Source organism: Nannospalax galili, unplaced genomic scaffold (genome assembly GCF_000622305.1).
Source record: "Nannospalax galili isolate Female #2095 unplaced genomic scaffold, S.galili_v1.0 scaffold120, whole genome shotgun sequence".
NCBI classification, from domain to species: Eukaryota; Metazoa; Chordata; class Mammalia; order Rodentia; family Spalacidae; genus Nannospalax; species Nannospalax galili.
This window is the reverse complement of record NW_008350324.1, coordinates 4,839,521-4,863,410: the sequence shown is the minus strand read 5'-3', so window position 1 is coordinate 4,863,410 and position 23,890 is coordinate 4,839,521. Positions and strand designations below refer to the sequence as shown.

Below are 23,890 nucleotides of genomic sequence, written 5' to 3'. Positions count from 1 at the left end.
GAGTTACGGATAGTTGTTAGCTGCCATGTGGGTGCTGGGATACGAACCTGGGTCTTCTGCAAGAACAGTCAGTGTTCTTAACTGCTGAGCCATCTCTCCAGCCCCAAGGATTTTTTTTTTTAAGACAGGGTCTCACTATATTATAGCTTTAGAACTTGCTGTGTAGCACAGGCTGGCCTTGAATTCACAGAGTTCCACTGCCTTTGCCTCCCTAGTACTGGGATTACAGGTGTGAGGCACCACACCTGGCTTTAAGATGCATTTTTTTTAGGTTGGAAACTCCTCTTTCCTCAGGATGACTTTGGGAGATAATGATTGAACAATATAGGTCTTGAAGCTAGTTGGCTATTTAGGGAAGAACAAACATACAAAACCACCCTTCCTTTGAGTGTCATACTGTACTCTAAGACAGGAAGCTACATGAGCCTTTGGGCAAGTTTCTAGGCCCCAGAAGAATTTTTTTTAAATAGTTTATTATTTTTATTTTATGTGTATGAGTGTATTGCCTGCATGTATGTGAGTGCACCCGTGTCATGCAGTGCTGAGGAGGTCAGAAGAGGGCTTTGGATTCCCCTAGAACTGGAATTAAGGACGGTTTGTAGCTGCCATGTGGGTGCTGGGAATCGAACCTGGGTCCTCTGCAAGAGCAGTCAGTGCTCTTAACTGCTGAGTCATCTCTCAAGCCCCAAGAGTATTATTTCATACACCATTTGTTTTTTCCAAGTTAAAGCCGTATGAAACTTGGAAATAAAAATTGCCACATGTTGCACAGTGCCTCTGAGCTCAGCACTATTTCACATGCTTGTTCACTTTGAACCCATGGTAAGCCTGTAAGAGGTGTGCTCTTGTCCCCATTTCACAGAAGAGGAAACAGGGCCAGAGGAATGAAGGCCACTTGCCTCAGGCATGATCCCAGAGGCTGCTGCCAGGGACAGGTGGGGCAGATTCCAGAGCCCTGTGCCCTTGGCTGACATCTGCAGATAGGAATAGACCATCTTCTAGAGACTCCAAGAGAAGATGCGGATTCTGTAAACATTGGTTTTGAGTGTGAAACCCCAATGCATGTGACTCCAGCCCTTGCTGTTTGTCCTTCTGCTCACAGTGCTGGAATTGGCCGGACAGGGACGTTCATTGTGATCGATATCCTTATTGACATCATCAGAGAGAAAGGTAGGTCATCTGGAGGGCAAGAAGCCGCAATTCCTATTTACAGCTTGTGAAGGGAGAGTGCCAAGAGAAATAGCCTGGGGGAGAGGATTCAGATGAGAAAAACCATTCATGAAAATCTGGACTGAAGATTTCTGTGAGTTTGCCTGGAAACAGAATGATACTGTTTGAACTGTTGCCATAAAATGAAGTCCCAGAGCTCTGGCCCCATGACTGTGACCTTGTATTACTCATGTCATCATGGCCTCTCCCCAGCCACTCAGTCTCTGACTGTGGGGTGCAGTGGTGCTATCGGGAAGTGAGGAGTTCCTAATCCCCCAGCACTTTGTCCTAGCAGCTCCTGTCATCGTTCTAAGCATTGGTAACACAGCTCAGAAGGCCAGTGCTGTGCCCCTCAATGGTGATCAGTCTGTGTGGTAAAGCCTTTTCTCCTCCTTCTGAAAGCTGGGCCCCTAGTTGCTTCACCCTCACTCTGTGTGCGCTCTCACAATTTCATGGTCTTTGGTTTGCAGGTGTTGACTGTGACATTGACGTTCCCAAAACCATTCAGATGGTGAGGTCCCAGAGGTCAGGGATGGTCCAGACAGAAGCACAGTACCGTTTCATCTACATGGCCGTCCAACATTATATTGAAACGCTGCAGCGCAGAATTGAGGAGGAGCAGGTATCAAATGAGGGCTTGGTGCTGTCTCTGTTTCTGTCTGGGCTGCCTCTTTGAGCTGGAGCATGGCCTCTTTTTATTTGGAAAGGGAAACAGATTCATTTCTGGGTTGACCTCTCTGGAAGCCATGATCATAATTTACTTCCTAGCTCCAGGTTCTAATCAGAGAGCTTAGGGAGACAATGAGTTATTATTGTGGGCTAACATACAGAAGGATGGTGATTTATTTTACATGCCAAGCTTAGAACTCAGAGCCTTACAGTTTCCAACTGCTTCAGCTTTTATCTAAGCTGTATGTGTCCTGATTTCATCTCGTAAAATGAATGCCTTGCTCTTAATAGAGCATGGCAGTTTGAGCCACTAATTTGGCTCCATTGAAACAGTGAATTTCAATTTTAATAAGCTGTGCATAATGAAGACGATGGAGTTGGAGCCTTTCCATGTATGGCTATTCATAACAGATACAAAGCTGAGTTAATTAGGGATGCGCAGAACTGAGGGAGATAAGGAGAGCTGCTCTTTTGGGGGAGCTTATCCACCTCCCTAACCCCGTTATGCTGCAGCAATGAGTGCTGTCTGAACACAACCACATTTGTCTCCAGAAAGCTCTGGAGGGGACTCAGTGCATGTCACAGTGGGATGGGCTTTCTCTTAATGGATGGCTTTTGAGCTTGGCAGAGTAGAGCCACACCATCCACATGGGGAGTTAGGAGAAGGAGTCAGAGGAAAGAGCCTGTTTCTGAGCTTAGGTGCTTAGCTCAGACACTCATACCAGATTGTTCCATAGTGTAGAAGCATCTTGAAAAATAGTGTGTGCATAGAAATGTAAGGTCATACAATTTATAGGCTACCTTGAACTTGTGTTTTAAATCTGAATTCAACTTTGGTTTGTGTGAGTGTGTGTGTGTGTGTGTGTGTGTGTGTGTGTGTGTGTGTGTGTGTGTGATTTAAGAGCAAACCCAGGGCCTATGCAAGCCCTCCACCACAGAGCTACGTCCCCGGGCCCTCCGAATTTACATTATTTTAAGTGCTGTAAAATATGTAAATGGTCACTCTCAAGTTATTCATGTCCTGCAGTTACACTTAATTTGGGCCAATAATACTTTAAAACAAAAAAAGATGCTCAAAGAATGAATTTAAGGAGGTGGCTCCATGATTGCTAAGTTTGGAAAATGTTCAGGAATGATTCAAGAGCATTGTGTAGCCTTGCTCAGAAAAGCTATCTGTTTCACTTGATTTTGTATTCTTGATTAGAACTAAAGGACTCAGTCTCCCTGACAGTAAGACAGGCTGTAAGTTGGCTTTAGGAAGTATTTTTGAAAAAACTCCCTGACAGTAAGACAGGCTGTAAGTTGGCTTTAGGAAGTATTTTTGAAAAAACTCTTTATGGCTGACTTGATTGATTGGGAGGAGTACTTACTGGTGGGGAACACAAAGCATGCTGTCTTTAACTTTGTTACAAAATATAGCAAATGAAGGTCCCTGCTAATCCCACTGCAAGATGCTTGAATTTATTCTTTTAGCTATTTCTTTTTTGGTACTAGAATGTGCCAACACTGTGTAAGTATATTAACTACAATTTGGTATATAGACCTTTGGGGATTTTTTGAAATGTGTGTAGGTTTGGGGCTGGGAATGTAGCTTGCCTACCATACACAAAGTCCTGAGTTGGATCCCCAGTACCACATAAACTTGATGTGGTGGCACATGCCTCTAATCCTAGCACTTGGGAGGTAAAGGCAGGCTGATCAGAAATTCAAGGTCATCCTTGACTACATAGCAAATTCCAGGCCAGTGTGGGCTCCATAAAACCCTGTCTCAAAAAAACAAAAACGCAACTGATTTCTTTTTAAACTTATTTTTAAATTATGTATGTGTGGGGTATTTGCATATGAGTGCAGGTGCCACTGGAGTCTAGAAGAGGGCATTGGATCCCCTGGTGCTGATGATCGCGAACTGCCTAGCATGAGTGCTGGGAACTCAAGCCCTTTGCAAAAGCAATATGCTGTCTTAACTGCTGAGCCATCTCTCCAGCCCCAAGCTCAACTGAATTTTAAATTAAGCAAACAGACAGAACTCATTTAGGATAATAAATGATTTTGAAATATAGTAAGGTTCCAAATTAGGAAGAGTTAAGGCACCTTTGGGAGTAAAAGAATTTGCTCAAGAATGGTAAATGAAAACAAGAAAATGACAGTTGGGTAAGCACTGTGGGAAAGGAACTAGAGAGAGTGTGTCTGGAAGTACACAGAGGGAGGGCACATGGGAGCAGAGAAGTCTCAGAAGATTTTTAAAAAAGGGTGGCTGCAGAGATGGCTCAGTGGTTAAGAGCACTGGCTGTTCTTGTAGAGGACCTGGGTTCAAATCCTAGCACCCACATGGTGGCTAGCAACCATTGTAACTCCAGTTCCAGGGGATCTGATGCCCTCTTCTGCTTACATACATGCAGGCATAGAACTCATACACAAAAATAAATAAATACAAAGTGGAAAAAAAAACCCTACAGGCCATATTCATGTTTTGCCAGCTCACCTTACCTAGGGTCAGGGTCCGTGTGTGGCTGCCATGTTTCTTTGTTGGCCTTTTGTCTAGAGTGGTTTCTCTGTCACTCCATCCTTCACAGTCAAGGCATCCCTGAAGTGTGGCAGTGCCATGCCCTTCCAGTGAACTGATGGAGTTCCTATTGTGCTCTTGGTCCAAAATGCCAGCAGAACATCCCAGAGTCACTTCAGGACAGGTCAGGTTAACTGTGATCTATGAGTGAGGTGACAGTGGTCAGACCTTCACTGGGAAGTTACTGGGTTTTTCTTTTTAACTAATATCTTTTTTTTGTAATTTATCATTTTTTGTGTATGAGTGTATTGCCTGTATGGGTGTAAGTGCACCCGTGTCATTCAGTGGCCTCAGAAGTCAGAAGAGGGTGTCAGATCCTCTGGAACTGGAGTTATGTATGGTTGTTAGCTGCCATGTGGGTGCTGGGAATTGAACCGGGTCCTCTGCAAGAGCAGCCAGTTCTCTTAACTGCTGAGTCATCTCTCCCTTAACTAACATCTTGTAGGTAGGTTTGTGAGATTATGGAAGTAACCTACTTCTCACTGAACTTTTTGCCTACTAATTTTATTATATTCACTGATAATTCTTGCCTGGGAAATCAGTGTAGTATTTGTTAAAGACTGCTTTTCTACTTCCATCATAGTCTTTCCCTCAGTTTGATTGAAATATTGGCCAGTAAAAATTTTATATATTTAGGGAAGACAATATATTTTGGTGTGCATAAACCCTGTGAAATGATCACCACTCTCACCACTCCATAGCTGACCTCTGTGTGTGGGGAGAAGTCTATTCTCTTCCAGGTGGAAGTATGCTGTACATGAACTCTGGTCACTATGTGAAACATGAGGTCTCCAGAGATTACCACCTTACATTGGAAGCTTTGTGCCTGTAACCAATGTCTCCCCATTTCCCTCTTTACCAGTCCCTGGTGACTATTGCTCTTAACTATGTTTCTATGACTTTAAGATTCCTTGTATGTATGATATCATAAAACATTTGGGTTTCTGTGTCTGGCTTATTTCACTTGGTGTAATGTCTTTCAGGTTCATCTGTATTGCAGATGGGATTTCCCCCCTCCTCCCCTGCCTCCCCCCCCTTCCTCCTCTCCTCTCCTCCTCCTCTCCTCCTCCTCCTCCTCTTCCTCCTCCCTCCTCCTCCCTCTTCCTCCTCCCTCTTCCTCCTCCTCATCTTCCTCCTCCCTCCTCTCCTCCTCCTCCTCATCTTCCTCCTTCCTCTTCCTCATCTTCCTCCTCTTCCTCCTCCTCCTCCTCTTCCTCTTCCTCCTCTTCCTCCCATGACTTCCAGGCTTTCATGGGCTGTGACCCTCCTTAAACACTCATTGTGTGTATATACTACTTTCTATTTCCCTCCCTCCCTCCCTCCCTCCCTCCCTCCCTCCCATCTTGAACATCAAACTCAGCATTTGGGCCATGCTAGGCAAGCATTTTGCCACAGAACTACATCCCAGTCATCACCACATTTTCTTTACCTGTTTGTTCATTGATGACCCTTAAATCATTTCCAAGTCCTTTTTGGCATGGTGTGTGTGTGGGGTCATGGTGTGTGTGTGGGGTCATGGTGTGTGTGTGTGTGTGTGTGTGTGTGTGTGTGTGTGTGTGGTGTGTATAGGCAGGGTCCTACTATGGAAGCCTGGCTGTGCTGGAACCCTGTGTGGCTCAGGCTGGCCTGAAATTGTCTGTGATCCTCTTGACCTCAGCCTTCCACTGGGCCTGGGAGTGCAGCTATCTCTTGAAATAACGCAGTTTCTTTTGAATATGTGCCCAGTAGTGGGATTTCTAGATCTTCTGATAGTTCTTACTTTACATTTTTAAAAACCTCCATACTTTTTCTCATAATGGTATAAGGGTTTCACTGTCTATATCAAACTGATCTTGAACTCGTTATGTACCCAGTTGTCCTTTAATTTTTAATCTGCCTACTTCTACCTCTAAAGTGCTGAGATTACAGGTGTGTGACACCATGCTGGCTTCTGTTGACCTTTTGTTAATAGCCATCTTGGAAAGTGTGAGGTGACATCTGATTAGCCTTGAAGTGCCTTTTGCTGGTGAGGACTGATGCTAATCACCTTTTCATATACCTTTAGGACATTAGTATATCTTCTTTGGAAAAGATCTGTTTGAACTTTGAGTATAAATTTGTGGATATATATGTGATATATATCCAATTTCCCCTGAAATTAACATTTTTCACAATCATGGTCCATTTTTCAAAACTAAGAAATTAGTGTTGAAGTGTTGGAGTTAACTAAGCTCCAGAATCTATTTGAATTTGACCTGTTTTCTCATGTATCTTCTTTTCCTGTTCTAGGATCTGTTCATGATTGGCGCATCCTCTCTGATCTGTGATTTCTCAATTTTTCTTTATTTTCCATGACTGTCAGTTTTGAAGAACATTGGTCAGCCATCTTGTAGGATATTTCTCAGGCTAGGTTTGTCATGTGTTTCCTCATGCTTAAACTGGGTAGGGTGAGGGATTTGGAGGCGATCACAGGGGCTGTGTGTGGTGGAGTGCTTTTCTCATCGCTTAGGGGTCAGAGTTACCAGCATGGCCTGGTGAGTTTTACCTTGATCCCTTGACCCAGGGAATGCTTGCCACATATCTCTCACTGGGCAATTGCTCTTCCCTTCTTCATCCTGCTCCTTGTCTACACCATATAAGAGATGGGGGATTGAGGGGCTAGAGAGGTGGCTCAGTGGTTAAGAACACTGGCTGTTCTTGCAGAAGACCCAGGTTCGAATCCCAGCATCCACATGGCAGCTAACAACTGTCCATAACTCCAGTCTCAGGGGATCTGACAGACTCTTCTGACTTCCGCCGGCATTGCACGACACGGTTGCACTTACCCACATGCAGGTAATACACTCATACACATAAAATAAAAACAGTAAATAAAATATATTAAAAAAAGAGAGATGGGGGATTGAACCCCATCTCCTGGAATGGTACTGGCTGCATAAATCATTAAGAATTTTCTTGTGAGGAAGATTTGTCCATTTTCTCCATTTGTTAATTTAGTCTGTGCTTGGGTTTATAACTCAGTGTTGTACTAGTTACCTCATCACTCCCATTGCTACAGCTTTATCCCTTGGTCTCTGTGTTCTTTGACTTGCTGGTCTTTTGCTTTTGAGCAAGTTCTTACTTGCTCCCACTGCAGGATTCTCTAAGTTTATCTTGTCCTCACCCCAGGCCTGGAATCAGTGTTTTCTGAGGAGCCTCTTGATCCTTTTATCGGAGACTGCTATTCAGAAACCAAGTCTAGGTGTTGGGCAGGCTTATTGCTAATGTGTGTAGCTGCTTCAAGGCCCTCAGTAGACAGAGCTAGAAGAGATATGCCTGTCTGTTATTTATGTGTTCACATTTGTTTATCTGTTTCTGTGTCTATCCATCTATCTGTCTGTCTACCTGTAACTAGCTAAGTGTGAGTTCATACTTGATGCCTTTATTATCTAGTACCATAGGTTCCATTCAAGTCTTTTCCTGACTTCTACCTTTTTTCTCTGACATGGAGAGCCCTTTTTTCATTATCTAGGGTCTGTGTGTTCATTTCTTCAGCCCTGGGGTACATGTGTAATTTCCAGGTTGCTAACTTGTGCATGGGTGGGAATAGAATCTGTCAACTAGACAGCTCTCATTTGAAGGAAATAGTTGTGTCCCATAGAGTCCTTTCAGTTGCCATGTGGAGAGACCTGAGTAGATTCTCTCAGGGTCAGTCAAATTGCAGGGCAGAAGTTAACTTTTGATAACACAGCCAGTTCTGAAATGCTAGGGGGTAGGCTAAATTTAAGTTGTTGTAGCTTAAGTAAGACTTAAATAGGCCAGGTATGGCATTTACCATTCAGCTTCCTGTATTTTATTATTTTCTTTTAGTTTGGCATTACTCCTTTTTGGGGGGGTAGGAGGGTTGGTTTGGTTTTGGGTTTTTTGAAACAGGGTCTCTGTATCCCCAGGCTGGCCTTGAACTCACAGAGATCTCCCTGCCTCTGTCTCCCAAGTGCTGGGACTATAGGTGTATGCCTTTTTTTTGTTTGTTTTTTGAGGCAGAGTTTTGCCCAGGCTAACATCAAACTCTTAATCTCCTCCTGCCTTAACCTCCCTTAGTGCTAGGATTACAGGCCTGCACTTAACAACTGTGCTTGACTAGGTTTAATCCTTTCTGTGTCTGTCTTCTGAAAGAAGTTTGGGTGCCTTTTGTGTTGCAGGATTTAACAGAATAGGTGTGGCTGCTGTCTTATCAGCTACAGAACCTGAGTTCAGCTGAGACCGTGCCCACAAGCCTAAGTATTTTGGTTTTTTTCTCTTAGGCTTATGCTTTTCACATATCTTCTTAGTTTCCTTGGTTGAATAAAAATGCTTTTCCACATTTATTTATACATTTGTACATTATTTAAAGTAGATTGAGATAGCTGAGCATGGTGGCTCACACCTTTAATCCCAGCACTGGGGAGGCAGAGGAAAGTGGATCCCTGTGAGTTCAAGGCCAGTCTTGTCTACATAGTGAGTTCCAGGCCAGCTGGGGCTGCAGGGAGACCCTGTCTGAAAAAGACAAATAAATAAATAAATAAATAAATAAATAAATAAATAAATAGTATGTTGAGCTGTGTGCCAGGTGCAGTTCAGATACTGGGAATGTAAATGATCAGGCTCCTAAACGGAGATTAATCCAGTGTAGATTGAGTCTGAGGGCCAGAGAGTGATGACTAGATGGGAAAAGGAATCAGAGTTTTACTTGGTAGGGCACGTGAGGGCTTATAAGCCTCCTTTTTCTCATCACTGACAAATCTAACAGAAACAGTTTAAGGGAGGGGAAGTTTATTTTAGCTCACAGTTGAGAGGGTATAGTCCATCATGGCTGGAAGCGAGAAGCTTGATTTATTCACATTTTGTGAAACAGGGGAAGGGTCCAGAAGCAGAGCCTGTCAGTTACCCCCAAGCCCTGTACCTAGTAACCCAGTTCTACTTGCTAGGTCCCATGTCCCAAAGGTTCCACAACCTCCCAAAACAACGCCACCAGTTGGGGACCAAGTGCTCAAACACATGAGCCTGTAGGGAACCTTTCACATTCAGACTGGGACAGGCCCTATAAAAATTTTCACCCCTTACCCTGGGGGAGATGGGATTCCATCCAGCAGATTGAAGCAGAGGAGTGATGTAAAAAGACCTTGTTTTAACCTCTCAGGTGATGGCTGAACACTAGGCCTGAGCAGCTGCAGGGATGAGAACTGATGATGGCTTGTACAGGGTGGGTGGGGAGAAGCAATAGGAAGGTTTCCTATGAACATTGGAAGGAGTCAAGGTATTTGCAAGGAGTCTTGCTGCTCTGAGACCCAGCCAGGAACATCTACTCTCCTTTGCTGCTCATGGCTTTGAGCCAGTTTATAATTTGAAGTTTAGGAGTAATCAGAGTTACCTCCCTTGGAAAGCTATTTCATACCACATGATTTTGGATCCCTCGTCTCTACCTTGGTTGGGTATCAATTGGCCAGGTCATAGATTTATTATAAACTCAACAGCCTTGGTGCTGTGCTGTGTCATTGAATCTGGGCAGACCAATTTTAGATGGCCTTCTAGACATTAGAAACATGTTTACCTCCCTTCTCTTGGAAATAAGTTAGAGCAACCCCCATCTGCAGAGACTTTTTCTTGATTGTGTAACAGTTGGACTGTCAGAGTACTGAGATAGGCTCCTCTGATTTGTGAATCAGTTTTTTGTCCAGTTCTTCCTGAATGAGCTACAAAGCTTTACCCTTCCCCTTGGGCTGCTTGGATCCATCCAAAGAGCTCCTGTCCCATTATTTCTCTCTAGAAAATGTTGATTGATTCCTGTGGAAATAATTGATTTTTGGTTTTCAAGAAAGTTCTGAGGAAGAAATGGGTGGTAGCTGTCAATGGGAATAGAGTATAATACAAGACTAGAAAGTTCCAGAGATCTGCTAGAGAGCCTACATATAGTTAATGACACTGTGTATGAATAAAGATTTGCTAGTAAGGAAGGGGAGTGCTTTTCCTCTTCCTTTTTCTTTAATTCCTTTGTGGAACCCCCTCTCCTCCCAGTGGAACTTGAGATAGAGTGTCATATCGCACAGGATGCCCACAAACCTTAAACTGATTCTCCTGCCTCTATTTCCCTAGTGTTGGGATTCTAGGCATGCACAGCCACACCCAGCACATGACATTTTTTTCACCTTTCTTTTGCTCATCCTCCTTTCCCTCTTCTGACTTTGTACTCCATCCCCATCCTCTGTGTGTCCATGTAGGTCCTTTGCTAATTGATCCCTCTGGATGGATGGTGTCTGGAATAAAGAAAAAGTGGATAACTGAGGGGCCACAACTTTGAATTTGTTGTCTCAGCTCCTTGCCACCTCTGTCCTAGGAGCACCTCCATGTGTGGTGTTAAGGATCATTGGCATTCCTTACAAAGTGTAGTCACCCCTCAGGATCCAAAGGGACTTAGTTTCAGACATCAAAGTCTGTAGATGCTCAAGTCCCTTATGTAACGAACGTGAGTTTGCCCAAAACCAATGTACCTCCTCACATATTCTTTATGTAGCCCAGTCAGGCCTTGACCATGCCGTCTTCCCATGTACTTTAAATTGTTTGTGACGTGCGATAAATACATGGAGTGATGCAGGTGTTGTGTAAAGAGCTGTTTTATTATATTGTTAGGGAATGATGAAGGAACAAGTCTGCACATGCTCAGTACAAAAGCAGTTTTTTTCCAAATAGTTTTGATCCTCAGTTGGAAGCCACAGATATGAGAGGCTGACTCTTAAGAGGATTAATAATGCTCCTTCTTAGCTGGGCATGGTGGCTCATGCCTTTAGTCCCAGCACTTGGGAGGCAGAGACATGCGGATCTCTGAGTTCAAGGCCAACCTGGTCTACATAGTGAGTTCCAGGTCCGCTGGGGCTACAGGGGACCCTGTTTCAAAAAGACAAAAAAAAGGGCTCTCTCACCTCTTCTGCCTCAGCCCAGAGTGGGCTGGGGGTACAAGGAAGGGCCTTGCAGAGTGTGATCCTGTCTGCTGTGCTATCTTCCTACAGGAAATCCCACTCCTCCAGGGCCTGCATGCTCTACCCAGCTCCAGGTCGTATCACCTTCCTGAGATGTTCTGGCATCTCCCTCCTGCAACACTGGCTTTCAAGGACTGCTTTTACCCAGTGTAGTCTCAGTAGTATGTGCTAGGTCTGAGCAGCAGGTCTTTGCTTCTTCCTTATTTTGTTTGGTCCAGATTTCATGATACTAAAGCGCAGGTGCCTTGTAGTCTGCAGACTGTATGGTATGGTCCTTTGTTGCATGTGTAATGAGATTTTCTGCTTTATTGCTGCTCTTGGTGGGTTCCTTTCAGGTTTTTCCTCTTATAAAAGAATAATGAATACAGCTGAGATTCTCTTTGACAACCCCATCACCCCCTTCGTCTTCATCTCTGGAACCTCAGAGCAACCCCCCAGCTTCATAGTGACCTCATTTATTGATTGATGGTTGATTTAGAGTCAAGGTCTCATGTATGGTAGGCTAGCCTTGAACCCCATATGTAACCAAGAATGACCTAGAACTTCTGATCCTCCTGTCTCTATCTCCCAAATGCTGGGGATTATAGGTGTGTATTCCCATGAGTGGTTTATATGGTGCTGGAAATGGAACCTAGGACTTGGCCTGCTTGGCAAGCACTGGGCTACACCCTAGCCCCCATAGTGACTTTTATTTGTCCCCTCAGGGTTGAGGTTATTTTATTTATTTATTTTTAAAAACATTCTTTGTTAGCTGGGTGTGGTGGCGCATGCCTTTAATCCCAGCACTTGGAAGTCAGAGGCAAGTGGATCTCTGTGAGTTCAAGGCCAGCCTGGTCTACATAGTGAGTTCCAGGACAGCTGGGGCTACAGGGATACCCTGTCTCAAAAAGACCCCCCCCCAAAATTCTTTGTTTAAAATTGTCTGAGGATTTTTGTACTTGCATATAATGTGTTTTATCAAGTCTAACTTCCCACCCTTGTTCCCTCCCTTCCAATTCCTCTCTCCACTGTTCCCTCCCAATTTCATGTGTTTTTGGTTTTTTGGTTTTTGGTTTCCAGCTGCTGGAACTCTCTATGTAGACCAGGCTAGCCTCAGTGTCACAGAGATCTACCTGTCTCTGCCTCCTGAGCACTGGGATTAAAGACGTGCGCCACCACACCCCACTTTTCTTTTAATCCACTGAGTTCACTTAGTGCTGCCAGTGTGTACCTGGCATAGGGCCATCTACAACAGCATGGGTAGCTTCTCAGCAGCCACATCCTTAAAGAAAACTGACTCTCCTCCTAGCAGTTATCAGATGCCAAGAGTGCCTTGGCCAGGAGTGGGACTTCTGCCCACCCCCCTTCTTCATGTTGGGGTTTTGTCTGACTTGATCTTTTACAGGTCCTGTGCATGCGTCCCAACCACTCTGAGTTCATCTATGCAACTGCCCTGTTGTGTCCAGAAAACACTGTTCTGTTGTAGTCATTGACTGCCTCTGCCTCTTACAGTCTTTCTGCCCCCTGAGAGGGTATGAAATAGATGTTCCATTTAGGCCTGTGCACTCCGCCCTATGTTTAAAATACAAGTGCAGATGTCTTGAAAGTGCCTAGATCATTGTGCTTTGTTCAGATGCTTACCAGGTGGTGTCCTACTATTTCATTGTTGGCTTGTATTTTCCACAGCATTGTCTTTGCAGTCTATCTGACACAAAGTATTTTCTTTCTTTCTCTTCACTGTTGGATGTTGTTTCACCGTGTGATTTATCAATATTCTTTTGCTCTGTTGGACATTTATTATGAGCACCACAGACTGGGTGTGCTGGTGGCTTTTAATCCCAGCAATTAAAAAAAAAAAATGCAGAGGCAGAAAGATCTGTGTGAGTTAGAGGCCAGCCTGGTCTATATAGTGTGGACCCTATCTCAAAACAAACAAACACACAAGCAAAGGGCACCAAGCCCCAGGCTACTCCATATAGCTTTTAGGTTGCATGCATGGATTTCCCAATGAGATGTGGATATACAGGGTCATCATTTTTCTTTTTTAAAAAATTTTATTTATTTTATTTTGTGCGTATGAGTATATTGCCTGTATGTCCGTAAATGTACCCGTGTTATGCAGTGCCTGTGGAGGTCAGAGGGCATCAGATACCCTGGATGGTTGTTAACCACCATGTGGGTGCTGGGAATCGAACCGGGTCTGCTGCAAGAGCAGCCAGTGCTCTTAACTGCTGAGCCATCTCTCCAGTCCCTTATTTTTAATTTTTACTCAGCGTTAACCAGTGCTAATTTCACTGTTGGGCACAAAAGTAATGGCATCTTGTTTGTTTTTCAGTGCCAGGGGTCAAACCCAGGGTCTTATGCATGCCATGCAAGCAAGTGTTCTGCTGTTGAGCTGTCTCCCAGTTTAACTTCTCCCCAGCAACTGGTGGTGGTTCCCAGGTTTACATCAAGTTTTGCTATGGCAACTTTTTCTGCTCAGCACTCCTTAAACGAAGGCAACATTATATGCTGATATTCACTTAATGGGTTCGATTTTCAAAATTGACTAGTTTTAGGTAAATATATATATTAAAAAAAGGTGATGGACCAGAATGACTTGGTGGGTAAAAGTACTCGATGTGTAAGCCTGAGGACCCAAGTTCCATTCTAGAACCTATGGTGGAAGGAGACCACCAACTCCACAGGGTTGTCCATGACCTCCACACATGTATTGTGGCATGCTTATGCTCACACACATACATACAGACAGACAAAAAAGAAGAGGGTGATAGGTCACCTATCTGGGAGTCCCACCCAATACAGTTTATGTGCCCAGGAGAAGAGATTGCATTCCTATTGATTTTCTTTGTCTGCCTTCCCATCCTGCTGTATTAGAGACAACATAAAACTGCAAGGTGCTATGATCTTTTCTAGTGTGTACAGGGGTGGGTATAGGTTGTAGTTAGGGGTACATGTAGCTTGGTGATAGAATACTTGCCTAATCATGTGCAAAGGGCTCCATCCCTAGTCCTGCTAATTAAATAGATAAATAAGTAAAGTACATTATTTTGTCTGGTGAGAACATTGCTCTCTTCCCTACCTTCTTCCATTTTTGCTTGATTTTGGGTTTTGTTTTGTTTTGTTTATTGTGTGAGACAGGGTCTTACAGTGTAGCTTCTGCTGGCTTGGAAGTTGCTATTAGACCAGGCTGGCCTTGATCTCAAAGGGATCTGCTTGCCTCCGCTTCAAGTGCTGGGGTTAAAGGTGTGCGCCATCACGCTTGGCTCCATTTCTACTTGGAGTGAATTTATTTCTGGAGCCCCTTTCCTTGTTGTTTACTGAAAGTCATGAAATGGGATATACATGTGCCCTGAAATGATCAAAGCTTGGGTGGCAAAGACAGTGTGAATGCTCAGAGCTCAGAAACAGGTGCATCTGGTTCTGTTTAGCAGATGGCTCTGGGTGCTTCTGGGGTCTATGGTCTCTGTGCACTGCTTACCCAAGTGGTGTGCTGAGGAGGAAGCAAAGTCCCTGACGGTTTGGTCATTGTGTCAGTATTCTCAAGAGTCTGATCTGTTCATCTGTCTTTTTTCTTTTGATGAAATACCCTTAAAAAAACAACTCAGGGCTGGAGAGTTGGCTCAGTGGTTAAGAGCACTGACTGCTCTTGCAGAGGACCTGGGTTCAATTTCTAGCACCCACATGGCAGCTAACAATTGTCTGTAACTCCAGTTCCAGGGGAATCTGATGCCTTCCTTCTTCTGTCCTCTGTGGGCATTGCACGACATGGCCGCGCTTGCACACGTGCAGGCAATACACTCATACATATAAAATAAAAATAAACAACTCACAGTCCCTCTTATCTATACTTTTCCAACTTTCAGAAAAGCAAGAGGAAAGGGCATGAATATACCAATATTAAGTATTCCCTCGCGGACCAGACAAGTGGTGATCAGAGTCCCCTGCCGCCTTGCACCCCAACACCACCCTGTGCGGAGTAAGTAGTGATGGAGAAGTGCTGTTCTGGTTAAAGGTTTAACAGTAGCAGATATTTGTCTCATGCACTTGCATGCTGCCCACTGATGGTGTGTAGGGCCCAGTAGTCTCTATGGACTGTTGACGCTGTCTAAACAAGGCTTCATGTTTCCTAAACCACAGTCTACAGCCTACAAACTGGTTCTCCAGGATCCTGTGCAGTCCTAAGCCTATCAGGTTGGGGTTCTCTGAGAAAAATCTAATTTTTCTTTTGGAGAGGTGGGCATTATTTCTCAGTGAAAGTAACACCCCATATGAAGTGTTATGACTTTTCGACAAATAAAAGTAAATAAATTCTCTTTTAATGTGTTGGCATGCTCATGATATGCCAGTTTTTCTACCAGTCAGGAGGTAACTACTTTGGGTGTTTGAACCAGTTCAGAAAGCTGATACCACAGGCCAAACTTTATTTTTTATTTAAAAATTTTTTTGTATGTATATGGGTATTTTGTATACATATATATGTAAGTGAATCACTCGCATGCAATGCCCGTAGAGGTCAGAAAAGGGTGTTGGATCCCCTGAAATTGGCGCTACCATGTGGATACTAGGGAACTCAACCCAGGTCCTCTGCAAGAGCAGCCAGTGCTTTTAACTGTTGAACCATCTCTCCAGCCTCACCAAACTTCATTTTTAAAGGAATTCTCAGATTTATTCCACAATGACAACCATCCCAACAGAAAAATGAACAAAAAGTACAAACAGGCATACTGTAAAAGCAGCAACAGGAAGGGCTTAGAAACATGAGGAAGATGCTTGCTTTCCTTGGTCAGTGTGAATAAAGGTAAAGCAGGAAGCCATTTCTCCCTCCAGGTAGAGACAAAAAGGGCAGCATCTAGTATTAGTGAAAATAATTTTTTTAAAACAAACAAAAACCCTACTGCAGCAGTTCAAACACATTAGTTCCAACCCTTGTACAACCTGCCCATGTGTAGCTGTGGGTTAGAGCTTTCAAAGCACAATTAGTCTTTGGACTTGCAATTTTATTTTGAGAATTCATCCAAAGGAAACACATCTCAACAAAGATTTTACCACACAGGTATTCAGCATGCTATCATCTATATAGTTTGAGAATTTGGAAAGTTATTAAATAATAACCTAAATGTGTGACAGTAAGCCCTGCAATGTTTCTATGGTCAGCATGGAGATGAATTGGAGATGTGTTCTGAAGCAGCAGACTGTGTGACAGAACCAGTGAGAGTCAAGTACCAGTGCCCTGTTAGTTAAATGCCAAGTAGGACTGTACCTGAGGTGACAAAAGAAAGTGCAAGAGAAAGATAGTTCTGACTTTTCACATCTATTTATCTGTCTGTCTATCTATCTATCTATCTATCTATCTATCTATCTCTCTATCTATCTATTTTTTTTTTTTGTCTTTTTGAGACAAGGTGTGTACATCACACCTGGCCAACTTTTCTTTTTCTTCCTTTTTTTAAATTATTTTTTTAATTTTTAAATTTTATTTTATTATTTTAATTTTATGTGTATGAGTCTGTATCGTGCAATGCCACGGAGGTCAGAAGAGGGCTTTGGATTCCCCTGGAACTGGAGTTAAGGATGGTTCGTGGCCGCCATGTGGGTGCTGGGAATCGAACCTGGGTCCTCTGCAAGAGCAGTCGGCGCTCTTAACTGCTCAGCCATCTCTCCAGCCCCAACTTTTCATATTTTTTTTAAACTGAGGTCGAAGAATAGAGTACATGCCAAATACCGCAAGTATTCATTTTTATTCCAGCCGCTCTGGGATTTGCCATTTTCTCAAATTTGACCAGCAGCACTGTTGTGCCCTGTGAGGAGGGAGGGTAAAGGACCTTGTTTCATTCCAGCTTCTCCCTGTACCTGTGCTGCTGAACTACTGTTGGCTCACTTTCTATAGAACTGAGGAGTCTGGTTTTCTCCTCTGCATCTGTTAGATAAAATACTATCTTAAACCTGGAGCCACGGATTGATGCTTATAACTTTCTTTTTTTTTAAATTTGTTTCTTCATTAATTTTATTTTATGTGTCTGAGTGTATTATCTACATGTGTAAGTGCACCCATGTCATGCAATGCCCTTGGAGGTCAGAAAAGGGTATCGATCTGTTACAGACAGTTGTTAGCTGCTATGTGAATGCTGAAAATCGAACCTGGGTCCTCTGGAAGAACAGCAAGTGTTCGTAACTGCTGAGCCATCTCTCTAGCCCCTGATGCTTATAACTTTCTGGAGAGAAGTGTCTTGGGCCATTTTGGGGTGAAGCACCCCAGTTCCTCCAGTGCTGGTGCTCTGCAGCCTGCCACTGAAAACTCCCAAGAGGCAGGATCCTTGCCAGAACCTATATATTCCAGTTACTCGGGTCCTGGCAACTTAAATGACAGTCCCCAAGATTTCTCCACCACATCATCAGGGCCAAAATATGTCTTGACCTCCTGTTAGAGCTGCTCCTGACACCTCAGGACTCATGGCCCATAGTGGGTCTGGCTTAACTGGCTCTGTTTAGCTGGGCCTTCACACCGCCATGCTCTCTTCCACTCACTGTAGGAAAAGAAAGAGGAAAATTCCAAAGAATAGCGTAAGGCAAGGACTGCCTCTGGCCTATGTAGTCGACAGCTCTGGTTCTGTCAGGAAAAACTTTGCCAACTTTATGTTTAAATTAGAACACAGTAGCCAGGTATAGTGGCACAATGCCTTTAGTCCCAGCACTTGGGAGGCAGAGGAAGGCAGATCTATGTGAGTTCAAGGCCAGTCTGGTCTACATAGAGAGTTCCAGGCCAGCTGGGGCTACAGGGAAATCCTAAAAAAAAAAAAAAAAAAAAAAAAAAAAAAAATACCCTTAGAACACAACAGGCAAGTGTTTGTTATCCCCATCATATGGCCAGCACTTGTAAATTCCATATACCAAGAAGTTGCTCTAGTATAACATTTACTTATTTTTCCCTGGAATCTGGCCTCTGTTTTCTTCTGCTGTGGACTTTTAAAGCCATGCTAACTTTAATATTGTGCCTAAATGTTTCCAAGAACAGACAGAGGTGTGTATTTACATTCACTCTGTTCCATATGGAAATGAAATTATATAGTAGGAGTGCTTTCTCCTTTGAGTCACCCTTTCTTCTACCTACTTTTCTCTGCCCTAGCAGACTGGCTTGGGAAACTGGCATTTTAAATCACTAGCTGCAGTAATGTGCTGGGAACCAGGCTGCCAGAACCCTTCCTGCCCTGCTGGGTGGCAGATTGAGCTCCTGCACTCCCTTCCTACAGTGATACACCCATGTCTCTGCCCATCCATTCTCAGTGCCCCTTGTAGGATGAGAACCACAGATACCTGAATCCTAGAGCCCTTCGGTGCTGCTGTCTTTCTTGTCCACACAGATCAGTCTGATTCCCCTTCCTACTCAGGAGTCTGGGCTTTGGATGCTTTAGTTCTTCATCCAAGGCCTCAAAGGTAATGAGAGCCCAGGCTCAATGGAGCTCTGCTTGAAGCCCCATACTTTCCCCCTCTTGGAGCCTCACCTGTTCTTATGCCTCTGCTGGAAATGGCCACAGTTCCTTTCTGTGTGTACAAGCCCCACCCCTTCATGATGTAACTCAGATGCTTGTCCCCCAAGGACCCCTTCCCTGTACTCACACACACTCCAGACAGCACAGGGACTTGCGGCCCCTGCTGCCTTTCTAACTTCATAATGACTCTACACATGTTGTGTCTGATGTCCCTTTTGAGAACATTGACTCCTCGGGCAAGAAAAAGATCTAGGCATAGCGTGGTCCCAGAGAGTATGCAGCAGTATCAGCATGTAGAAGCTTAGCCAGCACCCAGCAGGGCAAGAGCTGGGTAAGTGTCTTCTTTCTCCTTTTGTCTGCAGAATGAGGGAAGACAGCGCTAGAGTCTATGAGAACGTGGGCCTGATGCAGCAGCAGAAGAGCTTCAGATGAGGAACCCCACCCACTTGCAGCACAGGACAGGTATTTAAACAGTTCTCTTGGGGTAATTTATGAATGCTACAGCAAAATGTACCATGATCGAGGTTTGGAAAACAGCTTCCTTTTCCTTGCCTTGTACCTCTCTTTCCAAGCTGGATTTGGTTTACAGTTTATTAAGCATTCAGCTCTGATCAGTGATCTGATCTGATCTGATCAATTGCACATGGAGTTAGAACTAACACATACTCTTAAGGGAATGGTTGACATTGGGGCAAAGAGTGGCCATCACTACCCCTACAGTTAGTATTGGAGCTGGGTGGCATGGGGCAGCAGGAGGCAGGGTGCCTCTGCGAGGGTGCGGGATACAGGGCTACCCTGGATTTTGATCGCTTATTTTTCTGTGAGACTCCTCTCCAGCAGTGATCTTTGTAGACACATAGATGTCCCAATCAGATGTTAAAATTCCTGTGAGCAGAGATGCCAGTTTCCATCTCCAGCACCCCCAAAAGAGCTTACTGCTTTGCCATACTTTTAGATGTATGTTACCTAAAAATTTCAACTTACTTCTCCCCAGATTCAAACTTTCACCCCTTCCCTAAAAAGGCCAAGAATGGACGCGAGAAAGTTTACAGGAAGAATGTATTCAGACTGGGAAGGCTTGCACTGTGGTTGACTACCTTTTGAGAAGCAAAATTTGAAACTTTTAAAGGCCACTGTGTTTGAATTCGGCACTTCGTTTCCTCAGATAAGAAGAAATCTGCTCTATGGTGTAGACAATGTTATTTTATAGAATTTGTTTTGAATTGTGGAAACAGTTAAATTGTGCTCTGTATTTTACACATTATGGGATTCAAATTCTAATTATGGGTAGTTTTTTGTTTTTTTTTTTTAAATATAACTAATTGATTTGATTTTTTTTCCCCCCCTCTTTGGGGAATCATGGGCCCCTTGTGAGAAGAAATGATTCAGGAAAATGAGCAGCAGCACCCCTGAAGCCTGCAGTCTGTCAGCGCTGCCTGTCTGTGCTGTGCTGCTCAACAGTGTGCTGCACACGGGGTCCTTCTTACCACAGACACTGTTTAGTTCCAGGGGCTGGGAGTCCAGGCTAGAGGGACTGCCTGGTGAGGACCTGCACCTGGTGAGGGCCCTCTGGCTGTACCATCACTGTTTGAGAGAGCAAGAGGGCTGGCCTTGTTTATGCAGCAAACCCATGACGGCATCGTGAGTCAACGTCCTCAAGACTTAACAACCCTTAGAGGTCTCACTTCTCAACACCGTGGCATTGGGAAGTACTCTCCTAGCATATGTGTACTGGGGACATTGCAACACAGACTTATCCAGTAAAGGACAAGCTTTTTTTTTTTTTTTCCTAAATGGTCATTCAACCAGTGTTTGAGACAGTCATAAGTTGACTGTCTGCTTTGTCATTCAAAAGTCATGGTGAAAAAGCCATGGGGATTTATGGCTGAGAAGCACTTTCCTCTTGCAGATGACCCCTCCATCCAGGTGTGGACAGAGAAAGAAGCCTGTGTTATCTTTGTATTGGAGTCACCATCCTGTGTTTAGAAAGGTACCTGGGTGGGCATCGTTTGGCTCTCACTGCTGGCCTTCCCCCTCAATTCTTCAGTCTGAGCTGGGCTTGCATGGGCTCTTCTGTGTGGGTCATTTGGAAGGTTGGCAGGGTGGCTTCGGTCTCCATGTGGTGTCTTCCAGGTCTTTTCTCCCAGGGGGTCTGTGTGTGACCTCACCAGCAGAGTGGCCAGGCTCCATATGTGACACCCAGGGGCTCAAAGGCAAAAGTGGCCATACCTCTTTCAGACTCAGGCCTAGAACAGCTGTGGCTCCTTCAGTGGCTGCTTATAGAAGGAAGTTGCAGGCCTGACTTATGGAGTACAGTGGAGGTGCCATATACTGGGGCTACTGGTTTGATAGGCTGCCCCAGGTAGTGTCATGACAGCCATGGAAGCAAGTGGCTCTAGTTAGCAAGGACCAAGGCTGCTTATGGTAGCTGCTGTAAGCTGTGAGTCAGATGAGAAATGCACAGAAGGCCTTCTAGAAGCTTCTGAGCCAGTTTCGCCAGCACCACAAATTTGCTGCACTGTCTTCACTTGGAGGACTGGTATGGTGGGGGTGGATGTGTTTGGGGACAGAGCAGGTAAAAGCTCTTTCCTGAAGCACCACAGATTGGTGAAGATGATGCTTTTGTTGAGCCTTGATCACATGTGAGGAGTGGCGGTCCTGACCAGGCCTCCCATCAGGTCCAGTCAGCCACTTCTGTTCTCACCAAACAGCAGGATTTGCTAATGTTCTGCCATAAGTGCCTTCTCCAGAGACACCACTCTCCGCCTCATGTGCTGATCACTGAGAGTGTTTCTATGAAAGCATCCCGGGTGGACGCCTATGACCATGATAAAATGGCATGATCGCCTCACTCACTTTGCTTTGCCTCCTAAAAGGAAGCACTGGGCCCCCCACCCTGGCAGTCATTCCTTTCTGAGGCCTTCCACTCCCTAAACCCTGAGGTAGTTGGGGGGAGCACAGTGGCTGCCATTTCCACAGAGAGAATGCATGTTGATTCTTCCCCCTTCTCCACTGAACTTAGAATTGCTTCAGAGCACAGGGGGTCCTGGTGATGTTAACCTTTTTAGGGGAATGTAATGACTACTGTATTCTCGGCAAGCCTGTGAGGAGAGATTCCAGTTCAGTATTCACATGAGGATCCTGAATCCTGTTCTGTATTCTGCATTATCACAATGAATCGATGGGGTTTGTGGTAATGTTTGGACTCTGAGTTTTGGGGACAAAGTCTTTCACCAGTGTACAGAGATTTGATTGTTCAGATGAAGCTGCTGCATTAACATCTCTGCCTATAGGTTAAGGTCCTTGGCCAGCTGTGTTCAGTATAACATGTTGATTGCCTTTGGAGCCCCTCCCGGAAGCCAGTTGTCCAATAGGGGAATTTAATCTAAGACCAGATTCGTAAGAGGCCCTAAGCCTCCCAGGTGAGGTGGAAGTGATTTCAGGGAGTCAGGTGAGGGTACTCTGTGTGGTGGAGGCAGGTGCAGGGGCTGGGAAAATGGGGTACTGGAGGTATATTTGAAACAGTGGAAATGAAAGTTCCAGAGAGGTGGTTCATGAGGAAGTCAGAGGGCCTAGGGCCAGAGCAGTCGGTGTGGACGAGTTAGGTTACCTGGAAAAGAGGCTTACCACAAATGATGCAGCCTACTTCTATTGCTGGATATGAAGTATGCACACAGTCCCCTCGCTGGCTGAGCCTTTTAAAATGAGAAGCTGAGGGTTTTATATTTAGGGGAGACATCATCCAGGCACAGTATTGGGATTTTTTTAATACCTTTTTTTAAAAAGTAAGAAGGCACCTCACACTCAGTATATGGCCCTCCTGAAAGGTCATCTCTCCCATTGGAGTTGGTGACTTTCTAAACATGACTAAAATAGGTGAAATAATACATGTAGGGCTTTCTTTGTATCTGCATTCTTTATAGAGCTCAGTGGCTTTGGAACAGCCAAGAAAATGGTCAAAATTATTTTAGGGACTATTTTACTGGGATTTTTAAGAATATAAGTTTTTGTTTTTGTTTTTTTTCCTATATCAGGGGACTGTGGAAATGTGAGCACTTGTGAAGTGTTTTGTTGTAGATTAGTGATCCTTAAGGGAAACTTAGACTACAGGCAAAAGTATAAGTCCAGTGCAGGTTTTGTTCCTGTCCATTGTCGGGGGAATAAAGTTTTACACAGTAAGCACACGGCCTCCCTGATTTTAAGACACCTTTCTTAAGGTCGTAATTAGCCCTTAATTTTGTTGAAGTCTTTTTTTCTCCTTAAAAAAGAAGTTTCCAAATATAGTTTATTTATCTTCCATCACTAAAAACATTGTTCCTTTTTCACTATGGGCGGTTCACATAAGGCAAAAACATGGAATAGTTGGTTTTAGTGTGTTGTTAACTTTGCTGTATATCAAACTAATTTTTACAAGTTTTCATCCTAAACCAAATCATGTGATTAATAATTTGTCTGTTTATTTATGACCTAATTGTGATTCTTTTATTAATAAAAGCTAATGGGAAAGGATTCTTCATGAAGCTGGTGACTACACTTATGTTTATTTTCCCTGCAGTGTATGAAGTATTGTAGCAGAGTATTAAGGATACATTACATTTTATTGATAAAGCTATCCTCTGAAAGGAGTACATTTTCGGGTGTCATCATTTTTATGTGAACCCTGTAAATGTTAGTAATACACTGTTTATTACACTTCAGTTTTCAGGAGACCTGCCCAGCTGCCTTTCTGCCCACACATATTGTGTAGTCTGTTTGCAGTTTTTTTTAAATGACATTAAAAGAAAAGTCCATGTAGAGAAACCTTAGTGGATGTTGTCTCCCTACCTGTATTTATAGGTGTTAGCTCAACTGCTTTGCTAGGTGCAAAGCCACATTATCAGTCAGTGTATTTGTAAACTGTCTGGAACTAAAAATTAGGAATAAAACCATTTTCTTATATTAAGGTATTTGTCATTTGCTTCATCAGTAATTCCCAGGGGAAAGAAGTGGGATTAGGGCTCAGTCAGCCT

General features: G+C 44.0%; 1 protein-coding gene across 3 annotated transcripts in view; it reads left to right on the top strand.

Moving 5' to 3' along the window:
* Positions 1 to 23,401, top strand: part of Ptpn11 (protein tyrosine phosphatase non-receptor type 11) — a 91,142-nt gene extending 67,741 nt beyond the window's left edge. For all 3 annotated transcript variants that reach the window (XM_029570563.1, XM_008847504.3, XM_017801764.2), the window contains exons 12-16: positions 1,103 to 1,170; positions 1,680 to 1,831; positions 15,258 to 15,370; positions 19,244 to 19,343; positions 19,876 to 23,401. In XM_029570563.1, the coding sequence (XP_029426423.1) occupies positions 1,103 to 1,170; positions 1,680 to 1,831; positions 15,258 to 15,370; positions 19,244 to 19,313 (403 nt within the window). In that variant the 3' untranslated portion in view covers positions 19,314 to 19,343; positions 19,876 to 23,401. The remainder of the gene's footprint in view (positions 1 to 1,102; positions 1,171 to 1,679; positions 1,832 to 15,257; positions 15,371 to 19,243; positions 19,344 to 19,875) is intronic.
* Positions 23,402 to 23,890: the final 489 nt, after the last annotated feature.